We start from the raw sequence: 17,865 nt of genomic DNA on the forward strand, positions 1-17,865 counted from the left end.
CTATGTGGTATTGTTTACAACATTATTTATCTGTGCTGCCAGTTTTGGTAACATGCTCACTTTAAATAAATGTTACTGGGTTGGAAATAAAAGAGTAACATGTGTTTAGAGACAGTTGCATTACTTAAAGTTACATATGGTACTTTCTTGCAGCTGCCGGTCATGTAAAAGTAATGTACAAAGATAAAAAAGAATTGTTCAATGAGTATAATGAAATTCTCTTGGTTCTGCTATAGACGCCATTGGCCTGTTTTAAATATTTTGTGTGGAGGTATATAGAGGTTAACTTCAAATATAATGGCCTATAATTATCCAGCGGTGGGAAATCCACCTCTTCCGCCAGGTGCATTGAGTAAGCATAATTAATTATATCCCTTATGTTGTACATACATTGCATTTGTTGTTACCGGCTGGGACATGTTGGACCTTTTGGAATTTGCGTTTATTGTGAACATTTTTTTAAATGCCTTGAGATTTACGTTTTAAATTCGCTTAACTCATTCACTGTGTTATAAGATCTTCGTACTTACCCTTTTAGGAGACCTTTTTCATAGGTGATATTTCAGGTTCTCATGGAAGCATCCATCGCCCTGATGATGGAGGCAGTAGGTACCTCTGTAACGTCGGAAACTTTTCCCAGGTGGTATGACGCAGTATCCCAGATGACAGTCATCTGTACCTTTTCCACAATTTCCCATCTTCATTTCAGAGTTCAGGAATTTACTGTCAATGGCTGCCATTTTAGCATTCTTTTATCTTTCTTATTTTTGCACTCGTGAAAGTCCATATTTATATCTTAATTGCTGTATTCTGTGCACTATGTGAAGTGGCAGGATAGAGAAAGTGGGAAATTTTCTGTCATTTAAGGCAACCATTGCTTCTAAACCCTTCATGTTTGAATGCTTGCTGTATTGTTTTAGATCCACCACCTCCACCACCACCAATGGCCCCAATGCCAATGGGGATGATGGGGCCACAACAAGGTATGGGGCAGGCTATGCCAATACCTGGCCCAATCATGCCTCAAGGATATATACCAGGACCAATGATGACAGGACAGCCTCCTCAACCAGCACCACCAGGAACACATCAACAACAAATACACATGCAGCAGATGCAACAAAATATGCTAAATCCTGCCATGAATGATGCACCGCTTGAGTTCAACATGAATAAAAATAAACCACCAATGCCAATTTCAGGTATGTAAGAACGTTATCAATTTTAACATTTGTAAAAATGTTTGTATGTTATAACATATGTGGAATCATATGCGTTTGAGACTTCCCCAAAGGGTAAATTTTAGCATTTCATTTTCTTTGGTACCAGAATTTATGGCATATAAAGTGACATAATTAACCACAAAGGCACTTTTTTTACCTAAATTATGAAAGTCACTTAGACTGCTGAATTTCAATTTGCATTTTTATGGTATCTTGTTTTCATTATATGAGGGTAGAACTAAGGATCTATGTGAAAAATTATGTCTATGGCTTTAAGAAAATAGGAAAATGAAGAAAATTGCATGTTTCATAGGTAGTGTATTTCACATGTATTATTAGGGTGATTAGGTTAGGGAGGCTGAGATGGGACTAACATATAGCATGGAGGGGATAATGAATGAAGGGATTGCTAAATTTTGTTGTGAAACTTAATGGAAATATGCCACTTGAGAAAACAAATGAATTAACAGAATTGAACTAGTTCATTGTAAGATCAAAGGCTGTGATAATGATGTTGATCATTTTTCATGATTGTTGAAATTTTTTTGATTACTTACTAAAACTCTGTAGCATGAAGTTAGATTTTTTTCTTATTTGTTTATATGGAATGTATTACTTTGAGTTTAAAAGATTGTGTATTTGTAAAGTGGTTTCATAAAAGTGAGCTATAGCCATCACTTATGTGTGGGTAGTCCACAGAATCAGTATGGACATAGTGATAGAGAAAGAAAAAATTTCCCTCATCAGGAATTAAACCCTGATACCTCAGTTCACAGCCTGTCATGTTACTAATGAACTGTCATAACTTAATTCAGATTTGAAATCGTACATAAATTAATTTTCAGTTTATTAGTAAATAAGAGTTTTGAAGGCATCAGTATTCATTGCAGGTGAGGATCGCAACAGTGGCCGTAACAATGAAGAATCAAATGGTGGTAATAGTGGAGGGGGTGCAGGAGGTGGAATTAGTGGCAGTGGAAGTGGTGGCATAAGTGGAGGAAGTGACAATAACAGAAGGGAGAGGCGAAATCGAAGTGATCGTCGAGATCGTGATCGTGATAGAGATAGGGAACGAGAACGTGACCGTGATCGTGACCGAGAAAGGAGGGATGATAGAGAAGGTTCAAGTAACAGTGGCAGTCACAGCAATTCTGTACAGCAACAAAATCAACCACCTCAACAGCAACCAGCTACACCTAACAGTAATAATGCAGCTCCTAGTATGCAGTCACCCAATAACATGCAACCTGCACCCATTGGTGGTGCACCAAACAACATGTGGGGAAGCATGATGGGACCTATGGGTTACCCAATGATGGGTATGAATATGAACATGATGGGAGGTGGTATGATGGGAGACCCCAGCATCATGAGCATGGGACAAATGGGCCAGGTGAGTAGGTGCCTTTGATGCACATGCATTTAATGTGGGGTGAACAATACTTTTGGAATTTCAGTTTATTCCAGAGAGTACATCTTTCCAATTTTTTTCTAACAACTGTTGCATCTTAAATGTTAAGTAATATATTATTACTCTTGCAGTATGGAATGATGGGTGGAATGATGCCAGATGGAAGTATAGTAGGTCCTGATGGAACTATGATACCATCTGACCCAAGCATGTTGGCAGGTCCTATGGTGAAAGAGATAATTCATTGCAAGTCATGTACACTATTCCCACCAAACCCCAATGCACCACCACCCACAACACGAGAGAGGCCACCTGGCTGCCGAACAATTTTTGTGGGAGGGCTACCTGAAAATACCACAGGTAAAACCCGTAAATTGCATTCTGATTTAGTTTCTATTCTGTGAAACCAAATGATACTAATAAATAGTACAAGGCAGGCAGGTACTCATAAAATCATAGTTGCCTTTTCAGAAGGAAGACCATAGTGATGTGTGATTTACCTTATCCATTTTTGGTATGCTGGGAGCTCAAGAAATGAAGAAAATTTATTTGCACATTGGAGCACAAAAGATGAGGTTTCTTAGCCATTGCATCATGAAAGTTTATTAAAAGGAGGTATAACCAAATTGAATTACACAACTGAGATATTGGTTTTATTTCATTGAGTTGAACAGTACATACACCTCATAGACACCAGATTTGACTAGTTTGGTAAAGGTAAAGTTGTTCCTGGAGCAAAAGTGTTTATTTAAGCACTATGCCATAAAGACATGTGGAGATACAGCTCCTCAGTCTTAACCTTGGTAGTAGTTTGATGTGGGTGATAAGCTTTTTGTCACAGTTGCTTTGTCCCTAAGGATAGGGCTACCCCAGGTCCATTGGATAGGAGCCTGGGTGGGTCCCAGGCAGGTGTGAAGAGAAAAATATCTGCTCTTGCCATGAATCAAACCCTGGATATTCCACCTGCAGCCTAGTCACTATACCAGCTGAGTTACTCTGGCTTACTGCCTTATACACTTGAGTATTAACACTGAGAGTTAGGTTTAAAGGAAAATAAACAGTTTTATAATTAGTTTAGTACCCAAATTGCATGTATAGATGGGCCATTAAAAATGTCTTTGTTAGACAGTTTATTTTTGGACAGTGTGGGGGGTCATTTACAGCAAAGAAGTTGTGATAGTGTACACAATATTGGTATCAGACATCAGTACATGGAATAATTTTTATTTTAGTCACAATTTTTGCTAAAATAATAATCTAAATTTTGGTTTTGAAAAGGTTTTAGAATATAATTTTGGCACATTTTGCCACAAAAAATGTCTGAAGACAGTTGCTTAAACTGTTGTGCCATTTTATTAATTTACCCATACTTGTAGCTTTATTTTACAATATATTAATCTTGACTCAGAAGCAATTTCTTGCAGTTGTATGAAGAAGTAGACCTCTGTTCAGATACCCTTGTTTATTTTTTGATTAGTACAAAAATCAACATTCACTTTTGCTGGGGCACAAGGTAAAGATGCTTAAAAATGCTGATTGTAATTCCTGTCAGAGGGATGTTAAATTTAATGTGATACTAAGAAATGTAATGTTCCACTTTTGTTTTTCATATTCCAGAGGAGATAATTCAAGAGATATTTGAACGTTGTGGGGAGATGACCACCATTAGATTGAGTAAGAAGAATTTCTGTCACATCCGTTTTGTATTTGAAAGTTCTGTAGATGCGGCAATTTATCTCTCTGGTAGGTAATTATATTATAATTATTTTCTGTTTTGAGGCTTGTAACTTGGTTAGTTTCTTTTGTTTATTGATTAACACTTCAGTGAAAACAGCAAAAATTAGTGAATACTGATGCTGAATTTGGCTGTAATTAATAAATCTGTTTTTGTGTTCTCTCATCTGTATACAGACTGATTTTTTAAATCTGATATTTTAAATCACTGAAGTTTTGCTATTATTTCAAGAATAAGATTAAATTATTATTAAGCTCTGTGTACATGTGGGAAACTTTAGTAAACTATTGGCAGCAACAGAAGTATTTGCGGTGGTTCAAAATGGAGGCTTGGTAAGCACATTTTCAAATTCACGTTTAGTGTCTGTGAGATTTGTGAGCCATAACTATTGTCACTGTCCTTGTCTTACCCTTTTTTTTTTACTAGGTTATCGCATTAGGCTTGGTTCTAATACTGATGGTCCAAATACTGGACGTCTGCATGTTGATTATGCACAGGCACGAGATGATCTGTATGAGTGGGAGTGTCGACAGCGTGCGTTACAGCGAGAACAAAGACACCGTGAACGGATGGAACAAGAGCGTATGCGACCACCTTCACCTCCTCCAGTTGTTCACTATACAGATCATGAAGCTGTCACAATTTCAGAAAAAATTAAAGGTCAGGATTTAATCAGCTTCCGTGTAATACCTATTATCTGTGAAAGTAGTATTATGAATATTATTTTTATATGAGTATTTCAGACATTTCATGTATGACAGTATCATCATGCATGAATGAGTTCTCTTAAGTATGGGTTGATACTGCTTGGACCAGATTACTTGCTAGCTGATTTCTGTAGTGCTGTAAATAGATGCACTTAGCATTGCCTAGTTGGTACATGGAATAGCCAGGTAGCATGATTGCTGTTGTAAACAAATTGACTCTTTTGTCAGTTTGTTATCTGTTGCCTATCATCAGGGTGATAGTGTCCTGATGATGGGGACAGCAGGCATTTCTGAAATGTTTGCACAGCAACTCAGATGACAACCACCAATAAGGCATTGTTTTTAAAATGGATAGAAAAAGTGTGGATGTGTGCACAGTGCAAACCACCTTTCTCTTCACCGTGCGCTAAGAACTTCCAAGTAATCTGGTCTATCAGTACATAGTATACATAGTAGATGACCAGTCTTGTGGTCATGTGTGCTGACACAGTGCTGAGCTTTGAATTGATGTTAGGACAGTAGTCAGATTTTATGTTCTGTTGAAGAAAATATTAGATGAGTGTCATAACTTGTTCAAGGAAACTTAATGACCTGCATACCATCGTTTGAAACTGTCCACTAATGCTTGAATCCCTTTAATGCCTGATGGAAAGTTCCAGCAGATTGCCTCCGTAGTTGTTCACTAATTGCCACTGATGCAGCATTTTGTGGGAATCCCGCCACCAAGCGTGTTTAATATTATTTCTGAACAACTGTAGAAGTAAAAGGTTGAAATTGCTGTTGAAAAGTTGGAAAGGTTTAAGTCACCAGGTATTAATTAAATTCCCTCAGGATTGATCCATGCAGGTGGTAAAACATATTCTGAGATCCATAAATTTGTTTAATTTGAATAAGGAGCAGTTGCTACCCATTATTGTAAGTCTTGCAGAGACGAAGAGATGGAAGATAGTTGTATACAGTAATACTTAGAGAACTGAGGAAGATGCTGTTATGTCTAGTTTAAAATATCAAACTCTGCAGTGCTTATATACATGGTGATTTCATTATCTCACATTGCTTGTGGTAAATGTTTTCTTCTAGCTGATGAGACATTCAGTAAAGCTGTGCAAGTTGTTATCACATGGCTCGAACGTGGAGATTGCAGTAAACGTAATGCAAATACATTCTACACAATGATACAGTCAACTAATTCTCATGTTCGCCGACTTTTGGGTGAGAAGGCACAGTATGAGGAAGAGCTTCAGCGGGCGCGTGAGCTGATGAAGGGCCGCATGCAGGGCATTTTTATCCAGTGTGAGTAACATTCTGACAGAATGGGTACATGTTCAAAACAAGGGACCATTATGCTGTCCTTCTTTGGGCTGAACATTTGCAATTTTCCTTACTTCCGAATTTCTTTTTTGTCCATTTTTAGAAATCCATGTCTTGAGAACTCATGCTTGGGTGATGGTCTTTTGTGTGTCAAAAATTGACTGGCTTATGAAACTTCAGACCTGTTAAATGAAATAATAATATTTTTTATTTGTTTAGAGATTGTCATTTGATCTCATAATCCTCTGATCTGTGAGGTAGCATTATTTGTAATAAAATAATGCATCAGCCTATATAAATTCCTCACCTAGCTTTTGTATGTTAACTTGTGTTAAGTGTGAGGTCCTTTATTAATATATTTTAGGGTCTAGATGTAGTGGCCAATACCTTTGAGGACCATCAAATATGAATTGAAGGCAAATGTTACAATTCCCTCCAAGAGCTGCAGTATGAAACTGTTGAATAAGGTAAACATGCAAGTGTGTTTAATCACTTAGCCTGATGACTTTTGCCTATGTATGCAAGGTGATTTTGTTTTGATTCATACTCACACTTGAAGTGTTAATATTCCAGACATTTATTTTTCATGTAAAGCTTATCTGCAGTAGTGATTTGATTTTTGTTATTAAAGAAGAGAAAGAGCATAATCAGCTGCATTACATTACATTAGTACTTGCATTGTGTTATTGTGTACATTGTATGTTGAAGAGATTTTATTGAAAGATTTTCAAAAATGAACCTAAAAGATGATGTTAGTTTTAATTCTAAAATAATAAATCTGCGTTTTCCACATACATTTTAGAATTCTTTCCCTTGAGCTAAATATTTTCAGTACATACACTTAAGGCCATCACATATGGACTTTTATCTTGACTGTTCCATCTGCTGAGCTTTCTAAATCAGATCACCACTTTGTTGTCCCTCACTTTTCAATGAAAGCATCTTTGAAATTCATCTCATGCCCTATCTTTTAAGGTACATTAGCAGATGAAGGTTTGATGATGGATTTAATTGTTTGTCTTCCATATTATAGCAAAATAGTATATTTTTCTTTAGTCTGAAGAAGACTGTACAACATTAAGCAATGTTGTTTTAAGCTGGTTTATTTAAAAAATCCAACAATTTTACTGTACTTTCTTATGATGGTTGATGCGTGGTGTTGCCGTTTTACATCAAGATCAGGGTGAGTATTGAATGCAGAGAGTCAACATAATTAATTCTGGTAAAAGTGAGACAAGGCATATCTATAGAAGTCAGTATTAGATTACTTTACCTAGGGGCAGAGTTTCTCAAACTTTTCTTGTCAGCTGTTTTGACAATTAATTAAAGATAAGTAAATTCTGGCCTAGCTTGCCTTTATTATATAATTCTGCATATTTCTTTCCTCCTTATATATCCATTTCTGTCATGAGGTAATTGATTTTACATTTTCACTTAGGTGGAATGCAATTTTTTGCTACATTATAAATGAATTTAATTTTTGTAGCATGTAAAATGTTCTTGTGCAATAATTATTAATTGTTATACTTATATCATATTTGTCCTGAATGGAGGTTCTTGTTTAATTTATTCTGTTGTGCATGGAATAACATAAATATAAAATATGTGTGTGAGAGAAATCAGAAAGAGTTGATCACTTTTCTCTGGACAAGAGACTAAAGAAATTTTTATGGAAGATAATATTTATTATTATGTGAACATGTCACTGTCAAAGTGCTTGTGGATAAAATACCAGTTATCATCAGACTGCCTTCCTTTCTTAGCAAGCTCATTTACAGTATGTGATGAACTTTAAAACTGAAGATTTGTTCCTTTGGTAATTTTTTGCTTATTACTGCGTTTTAGTATCAAACAGTTGTCATTTAGAATATTTAATAGTGTTCTTTGAAAGTAAATAGTTTTTTATTGAGATTCATAGCAATAACATTGTTAAGTTACAGCTGTATTTTATTTAAACTTTTAGTATTTAAATCACTTCAAATAATTCAAGATGTGAAATACAGACAGACATATGTCGCATAACATTCAAAGATACAATGCTGTTTTAAACTAAAGTGAACCTCACCTCACATGACAATTTTTATTCATCGTTATACCACTCTGTTTTATCTCGGTTGCTTATGTGTACTGTAGCAGACACTCATAAAGAGGAGGTAAAATTATGCAGAATGGTGAAATATTTTATTTCAGTGTTATTAACATTTCCATACCATTTGAGTCTATTTTTATGAATATTATACTAGTTTGAGAATTCTGTTCTGAGGAGATAGGAATGTTAACGACTGAGAAATCCTTGCAACTTACTGCAGAAGATTCAAAGCTTGGTTGCCAAAGAGATCTTGTCAGGTAGCTATAATTTTTAAGACCAATGGATTGCCATCCACATTTACAGGTGAAGGTAAGGATAAGTGGATTTCTAGTCGATAGCTTCCCTATGTTTTTTGCAGTTCAGTAAATTGAGGCCATTGTATGGGTATTGAGGAGTGTTACACTAGGAGTATGTATGTGCACATTGAAACCTCACTGTTTTTGTTATGCAAGATGTTCCCAGTATCCAACTTCAATTAAATCAAGGGATCCAGAATAACTTATTTATGAAGACTCGTAGAATTTATAGTGAAAAATATTATAATTTTATGTTAATTATTTTTATACTGAAACAATGAAAGTATATGCAATTCTTCACTTAATAACAGTAAAAAGTACTGTTATTATTGTATTCATAGTGACAAATATTATAAATATTTTTTTTAGTTCCCTATATTTTGTATTTTAATCAGTATTGCATTGGTGCATTCAGACATAGTCATAATTATTAAAGTCACATGGGAAAAAATATTTTGCTATAAATTGTCTTTTCTCTTACTTTTTCACTTATACTTCATAATTGTAAGATTATAGTGAAAAGTGAATTGTTTTGTTTGCTGATATAGAGAAAATAAATTAAAATTAAAATTAGAATAGATATTACAACTGCAGCATTTCACAGTGAGATAACTATATTAAATTTCCTGCAAAACTTTATATTTGTTTGTAATTTTTACATAGTACTCATGGGATGACCTTACAGTGTCCTTCCAACATTTTAATATACCTGGCTCATTTATTTAATATGAATATGTCAACAGTATAGATGAAAGGTGTGCTGGATTGCATTTATATTTAGCAGTACTGTTTCTCAACATTCTTAGATCTTCATTAAGAATGAGTAATATGGTCTTAGGCTTTAGAATTCTCCTCTCTCACAGTGAAGGAAGGGTTTGTAATTTTTATAAATTATTTATAGATCTTAATGTGAGTTTTCATTGTGCAAAGTAACAACTGATATTTAATAATTTTAGTTGCATCAGTTGCATAGTGGTGAGTAAATGGTACTGGCTGAAACCAATGCATCTTGGGACACTCAACTTGCTCGACTGGAAACAATTTCCTGATGGTTGCAAATGATTGGATACCAATACACAATGTATGGTGGAGTAAGGAAAATGTTACAAGTCAGTCTCCCGCTGGACATATATCTGACAATGGTATAGTACGTGGAATGTATGTGTGAGTGCTTCAGGTCCCTGGGCTTGTTTGATAGAATTGTTACAAAATTTTAAACTAATTTTTTGCTTTGGAAATTTTAATTTTCACTACTTGAATGTTGCAAATTTAAAGGAATGATATTGAATATTTACACGTTCCCTGTCATGCATTATCATTACATTCCAACATAATGGAGTTTCTAGGCAGCTCATTAATACACTGGATACTGAAATATGTTAACTGAAAATTTTTCTGTCTTGTTTTTTAAGTTTATGCCAGTTTAATTCTGTTCTGGGTATGCTTATTTTCCTTCTTTTGTATTCTTTGCAAGTACTAGAATGAGATATGGACATATTTTGTGTTCTAATCTTAAAAGTACTGCAGTTTATCTAAACCATTGTTTGTAAAATGTAATGATAAAATTTCAAAATAAGGTGGAACTAACGTTTTAGTTCTGCCAACCTCTTCAATTTAAATACCACTCATTCATGAGCATTATTTTTTGTCTACTTGAATTATTTCTGTGTTAAGCAACTGACAGTTCAACTTCTGTTGACCTTACAACTGTTATGATTTCCCTGACTATGTCAGTTGCTGGGAGTGTTCCCTGCCACTTTCTTAACTGTTATTCACTCGCATCTGTCTTTACCGCATTACAGTTATTTTTCTGGTTTAAATGTAGTCTGCTGTATGTATATTAAAGTCCATATGTAATTCATATAAATATGCGTAAGGAAACTGAATATATGCAATAAAATGAAAAAAGATAACATGAATGAATCACCGTAAATTTTTGTAATCACCTACAAGACCACACAACATCATAACCCAGAGGTACACAATTGACATTTTCATTGCCATGTGAACCTCAAACATCAGATGATTTTTATATTTACAAATCACATTTGTATTTGTGTAAGCATACTTTGCATTTCACAATTTTTATTTACATAATTATATACAATTCTATAAGCGTCCTTCATTTTGGTCTCATTTAAGGAGGTACTTATGTTAGTGGCAAGTGCCAGGGAGTGTTTATGTTGCTTAAAATTATTCATGAATTGTTCTGTACTATTAACAGTCTTTTAATCTATGGTAAATCTGAAACTGGTTTGTTTCTAGATGTCCGTCATTTTTATGTTTGAATTAAAACAAAAAAATGTATGTTTTCATTGATGTTACAACAACAAATATGCATTGAAAAGAGCTAAGGGAAAATGTGTTGCATTCACACATACACACTTGATAAGATATGTTAATTGGTGAAGGGCTAGCAGGAAGGATCCACCCTATGCAGGGTGATTGTTATTTCTTCTAACTGTGCTTGTCTCTCCTCATCGGTCAGTCGGTCAGATCGAGAGGGTTTTCTCAGCTGCCAGTCACAAGAAGGTTTGGGACCATTTCACCAAAGCCCAGAGAAAGAACATAGAAATGTGGAAGAAGCAATGTGCGGTACGTACATGTTGGGCACAAAATGTTTGGATCTGGTTTTCAGTAAGGAGATTTAAGGTAGAAGGATTAATAATTATACTAGTTGATGACTCTAATGTATTTATCATGATACTCACAACAGTGAAGTTACTGAAGGAATCATTGCAAAATGAGGGAGAATATTGAGGAAACCTGCCCAAAGTGGATGTGAATCACGAATGGAGTGAAGAGTCCATACTGTGAGGTCTGTCTGGTGGAAAGTCTTTGCATCTGTCACAAGACCAACTGCATGGCATATGTGGCAAAACTTACTGATGATCAGATCATTTTCATTTTTGAAAGGAGGATATATGAAAACATGATCAGTGAGAGTCACATAAGCATCCTGTTCTTTTCAAAATCCATGCCAAAGAAAGTATGTTATTTGAGATTACAATAAATCTCTTTTAATAAATATGTTCACTTTTAATGGACATTGATTTTATGTATGCGAAGAAGAGCCCAACAAATTGCGAGGTCTTGTGTCTTGTAGAATTACAAATTGTTTCTAGAAACTGATCATTTTTCAGTATCCTTAAAATGAAAGTGTGGCATGCTGTACATACAGAGTGACTTTTCAGCACATCAGTGAAACAAGATGGCCTGTTAAGATGGATACAACCCACATTTACCAAAACCATTCCACAAAAAAGCCAGTGAAACCCAGAATTGAAGAACTTTATGATTGTACCTGTTGTCTGTGTGGTGTGTGTTGTGTTTGCATTAGCATAGGCTTCTTTCACTGGCTTGTTTTTCATGTGATGCTGTACTAAAGGAACAATTTTTATTATTTTTAAATAGATTCCATTTGATTATCAAACATTTATATACTGGTAATTGTATTATTTATTATAATTATCAACTATATAGTGATATTTAAAAGAATTGGTACATCAGTGCTAAAGAACAGGGAAGGTAACTTAAAAAAGGTAGTACATTTCTTACAACTGTGAATAAGCCACATACAGATGAAATTCAGTTTGCATATTTAGGAGTAAATTGATTCTGATTGAATTGTCAAAATTCATTTTTATGCAACACAATGTATAAATTAGACTTGGAATTATTTATGATTCACACTTGGTTTTGTTCTATATTGAATGGAATATAAAAAGTGAATATATCATGTTCTATATATTGAAACTAGTATAGATATGAATAGCTTGGAAATCATACCCATTTTCACATAGTTCAAATAGATTAGTTTATAGAAGTTACTACTGCAAGGATCTGTGATGAGTGTGTCACTACATTCACTTTGGAATTTAATGGTAAATTTCTTTTAAAAAAGAGGGGCTCAATTTGTTGAGGTCATGAATACAACATTGATTGTTCACCATGAAAAGTACTGCAGGTTTTTGTTTTACATATATTTGTAAACTTGATGATAATTTAATGAGATGTTACAATATTAAACATAAGGGATGCATATATGTGAAACCTTATCTAGTTACTTCATTGACTCCACACATTACTGATTTAGAATAAAGTTGTTTTTTGTAGGAATATATTTTAATATTTGTTGTGCAAATGACGGTGGGGTTCTTGGATTTTGTCTCTATCATTTTGACTTATCAGAACAAGCTCTTAGCATTTTGTCTGCAAGTTGGGCACACTTTGTTCATGTTAATTTGGTACAAAGTGGCATCTGCCATGGAACATTCTTAATCTCTGAAACTGAATTCTGTGGCAGAATACAAAATTAATCTGTATTGGCTTTGTATATAATAAGGAAATGTAGCATACCAAGTAGTATGTATGTTGTACATCTCTTTATTATTAAGGTTATTGGAAGACCACAATCAAATTTTTACATTTCATCAATCTTTTGAGTGTCAAGTGTAAGTTATTTTAATTGTAGGAATACAGAATTTTACTTTATAGCTGTATATGAAGCTGACAAACATGTAGCAGTAGTCTACTGTAAGAATTAATTTAAAATTATTTGACTTAATTCACCAGGTTACAAGTATTAGAACGTTACATGGAATTGTTTGTTGTATAAAACTTATTTATGATTATTATTATCTTTACAGTTTAAATATCGTAGTAGTATAGATAAGTGAATAGTGAACTTGGTTCTCTGATGGCCTTAATTGTAATTGGTGTGATGTAACAGAAGGTAACAGGTAAAGCTTGAAAGGGAATGGTATCCTGTATTTCTGATAACGTGTGCTTGATGTAGGCACTTGTAAGAAGATTATGTTCATGTTTCTTATTTATAGTTAAGAGAATGTTGGATTGGTAATTTGTCAGTAACAATCGAAGCAGCATAAGGAACACCAGTGATTATACAGGTAGGTAACAAAATGGACAGATGGAAAGTAACAGAATCAGAGGTATTTATATAAGTTTTATGTACATGTAAAACAGCTTATTTTATTGTCTTTGTAAAGTGTAAAAGAAATTATTGGCATCCTCAGAATTTTCTGCAATCTTTGATATCATCTTATGTTAGATGTTTGCATTTCAGGACGCAGTATGTTGATGATAAAGTTCTTAACATACTGTTTGACTCTGTATCCAGATGTTATTTGTATTAGAGTGGCATTTACATGGTTCAATTTACTCTAATAGCCTTGAAACTACTATTTATTCTTTGGAATGTATAAATCTCAACCTTCATTTCTGAAAATGAAAAATTTAGTGCAGATGTGTTATCTTTATATTTGACACAATCCAGGATGATAGGTAAAAAAGTACATAAAGTATCATTCCTGGGGATTTTTTAGCATTCTTTCTTTATAATAACTTAAAAAGTCTTTGAATTTGTTATATAAAAGTAAGATTAAAGAGTCAAATGTCATAATGTTATTAATCTTATTCAGACAAGTTTTGAATTATTAGAACCTTTGATGTTGAATATTTTTACTTGCTATGTGAAAGGGGAATGGAATTAACAAAATGCAGATCCAAGGACAATGAATATTGATTTAATTTTATTAGTAATAATACTAATTTTCAGAAAGCATTATTAGGGCAATAAAACAAATGAGGATGAGATGAACAGTGTATGCAGCAATGCATGAGAGACAAGATATACGTGTGAAGTTCTGATTGGAAAGTGAGGGGAAGAGACCACTTGCAAGACCTAGATATAGATGGGAGGATAGTGTTAAGATTTTACAGGAAATAGGCAAGGATGTGGATTGAATTCATCTGGCTCAGGACTTGTTTTGCTTGGAGGGACTTTGGAAAACATCCATCAGCTGGAATCTCCCAAATATGGAGCAGTTCTTCACAGAAATTCTTGTATACTTTCCAGTCTACCAACAGGCAGATGAACATTTTCTCTCTATATAGTGTTTATGTCATGTTTAACTGCTCAAAGAAATATTAAGAATTGTTGAATAGTGGAACTGTCATGTGGGAGTAGGTCTTGTTTGATTCTGTTTATAATCCTTTTACAGAACTGTGTGAAGAGAGGAACTGCTAGGTGCAGTATATTTTAGTTAAATATGTTCTTACATTACTTTTATTCATAATATTTATAACAGTCTATCTTCTTGTTGCCCTCAAAATGGCTCATAAACATAATAGTTATTATGAAATATTATTAATCATTATAATGTGCATGGCCTCTGTTCACCATGACAATTGCACATGGTTCTGTAATTTTCTGGGTACAGCGGTTTTGTATTTCACTGCTACTTGTTTATTTTATTTATTTTTTGTGAATGTTTGTATGTTATTTGTGTTATTACAGTTGTTTGATTCATAGCTTGGTTAATGGAAACACAGACTTATAATTTAATAAGGAATTAATTTATGAAAGAGCACCTTTCGTAAAGCAGTTTGTGTGCATAAGTTCTGTTTCCTCCATATGTTTTAAGATGCATCATTTCACCATTTATACCTCAAAATGAAAATGATACATAAAATTTTTCATGATATGCATGCTAGTAATCAGTAATTCTAGTTTAATTTTCTGATTTTCTCTCACTGTTATGATTTTTATTGAGGAATTTACATGTTGTTGATGTAGTTTATACCTTATTAATAGCAATTCAAGTCTGGCGAATTGGTCAGACTAAGTGCCATTCTATGAAACTGTTTCTGTGAATTGATGCATAATTGAATGACAGTTTTTGTTTCTGTTGTACCAAGCACTATACTAAATACATTCTACTTCTCTTGTCATTTCATTCAAATATCTTTATGGGTCATGAGTATTCAGGCAGTAACTATTAAGAGGACCAGTTGTGATCATTAGTCTTTGATCCACGCGGTACAAAATGAAGTATAAAGTGAATGTAGGAAATTCAAAGAATTGTTGATGATTGGGAAATCAGTTATTTAACCAAAAATTTTTTGAAATATTAAATTATGTTGTAAATACATATTCCTCAATATTTATCACCCATGCAGTGAGGATTGTGCATGATCGAGCTAGCTGTGCCTGGCCTTACCACATTATCATACTGCTAAACCATTGACCCCCACAGTTGAAGTCCAGCCAGCACAGCCTTGTAGTATGGAATATAAATCCTGTATCACCATATGGTAATGGTTGATATGAAATGATCTTTTAGCTTGGTTTATTTGTAATTCAGAAAGTCATCAAATTCCACAATATTTATAATAGACGTCACTTAAATTGGCCTAAAATTTAGACAAATATTTTTATGGCTGATGATCATGAAACTGGAATATAATCAGTGAAGATTGCAGGAATAATGGGGAGCCCAGTAGAATGGCAGTATTGTGACATATGGTTGGGTGGTGTTTACAGGAAATCAAGACGGTGCAGCTGGAGGAGGTGTTGAATGAACGGGCTGATGAGGAGATGGAGGTGTCAGACAATGAGGAAGATTACATGGGAAACCCAAAAAAGAAGAGTCGAATTGATTCTGAGGATAAAGCAAACCTTGCTGTGATTAAGGTGAAGAATTTAGTTTTGCTTGTCATTTATATGTGAAATTACTATCCTTCTTGGTGTCATTCATTCAGCTTGTTTTATCCATCCAATGGCACTGCAGCCCAAGTTCAGGTCTTGGTCTCCTCCCATGTGGGAGGTTTCCTTGTCTTTGGAGTGTGCATTTGTGAGTAGTGAATGACAAGCCCACTGCCTCTGCACAACTTTTACTCAGTCCTGATTTGTCTGCTAGAACCATCTAGTAGAGAATCAGAAGAGACTTTAGTGAGAAATGGCCACTGAATTTTGCTTATGAAACATCTCGTTCATGCTGTAAGTCTATGACATGGGACTGCCGGCTTTACTTACCCTCCGAAGGAAGTTGTGCTACAGATTTTTATCACCCTTAAAAGTCCATCAATCTCGGCCGGATTTGAACCTACAAACCTTGGGTCCAGTGGTGAGCATGCTAACCACTAGTCCACCGAGGGCAACCAGTTTGTTTTATGCTATATTCCAGCTTCTTCTGTAAAGAAAACAAGTACCAGGAAAACAATAACTACAAACTTTAAGCAGAACCTGTCAGCACATTATCTGCTTTGCACATTCATGAGGCAGTCTGTCAGGAAATATGCCTCTGCCCGGTCACATTGTTGACTTCACTATACACACATCAACAAAGTACTGTTGATGGTGTATGCAATACCATATTATAAGCTGCAAATATGAAGTTATTCCTTCCTTCTGATTTTCTCTTTCAACTTTATATGCATATTATATTCTGTTTAATGATATTTCTCTTTAATTTTTTATTCATTCATTTCCCCTTGCCCAAAATTTGCCCCCCAAGGCAACCACCTAGTTTGCCTACTGGCTGTAGATGCATCTGGGAAATAAGTGTACTCCAAATTCGAATGTTCCTCTCTTCTTTGAATAGGTTTATAGTTTTCTCATAGATTTGCTGAGAGCAAAGAAGAGGATCAAGATAGGTCAAGGTATTCATATTATTCCTTAAGGTAGAAAATTTGTTTACTTTTATTATAGGTATGATGGAGGTATTGTTATGTTGATTGTTTTCAGGAAGAGAATGACAGTTTGCGATGTCAATTGGAAGCATATAAAAATGAAGTTGATCTGGTGAGATCTGACCTCAAGACTGAACTGGAACAGAAGGAGAAACAGTTGAAAATGTTGCAACAGACCCTGCAAGGAATGCAGCAAGTAGGTTTTGGGAAACAGTGAATCTAATAATCTGCTAATTAATGGTGACCAGATGGCTTTATGATATACCCAACCTGTTATAAAAGGAGTCTTGCTTCAATTTGTTTGGTCATTATCAAGGAGAGAATGAGCACTCTTATAAGATTCAAAGCATAAAATTAATTGTAGTACTGGGGGAAGTGTTAGTAGTTGAGGAAACCTATTGTCTAAAAATATGGGACAAAACTGAAAATTTTATTTTCATTTTGACTAGGCATTCTTTTTGGTGTATCAGAAGCAAAGATCACGCTGTTCATATTTCAGAGGCTGCAGATAAAATATTCCTTTAAGTTTCATTTGATGAATTTATGGACTCAGTCGTTCAGATGCTGGAGATAAGCTACATAATTAATTTTTGCGGTATA

At 34.4% G+C, this 17,865-nt stretch overlaps 1 protein-coding gene across 1 annotated transcript in view; it reads left to right on the forward strand.

The window, feature by feature from the left end:
- Positions 1-17,865, forward strand: part of LOC110834038 (ecto-NOX disulfide-thiol exchanger 2) — a 20,577-nt gene continuing 2,712 nt past the window's right edge. Inside the window, exons 1-10 of the mRNA XM_022072795.2 lie at positions 1-352; positions 921-1,202; positions 2,114-2,616; positions 2,766-2,994; positions 4,252-4,377; positions 4,796-5,029; positions 6,157-6,369; positions 11,261-11,367; positions 16,118-16,267; positions 17,321-17,461. Coding sequence (XP_021928487.1) covers positions 298-352; positions 921-1,202; positions 2,114-2,616; positions 2,766-2,994; positions 4,252-4,377; positions 4,796-5,029; positions 6,157-6,369; positions 11,261-11,367; positions 16,118-16,267; positions 17,321-17,461 — 2,040 coding nt within the window. The 5' untranslated portion in view covers positions 1-297. The remainder of the gene's footprint in view (positions 353-920; positions 1,203-2,113; positions 2,617-2,765; positions 2,995-4,251; positions 4,378-4,795; positions 5,030-6,156; positions 6,370-11,260; positions 11,368-16,117; positions 16,268-17,320; positions 17,462-17,865) is intronic.

This window comes from Zootermopsis nevadensis, unplaced genomic scaffold (genome assembly GCF_977971745.1).
Source record: "Zootermopsis nevadensis isolate Lab colony 2312 unplaced genomic scaffold, Znev_1.0 Znev_ptg000017l, whole genome shotgun sequence".
NCBI lineage: Eukaryota > Metazoa > Arthropoda > Insecta > Blattodea > Termopsidae > Zootermopsis > Zootermopsis nevadensis.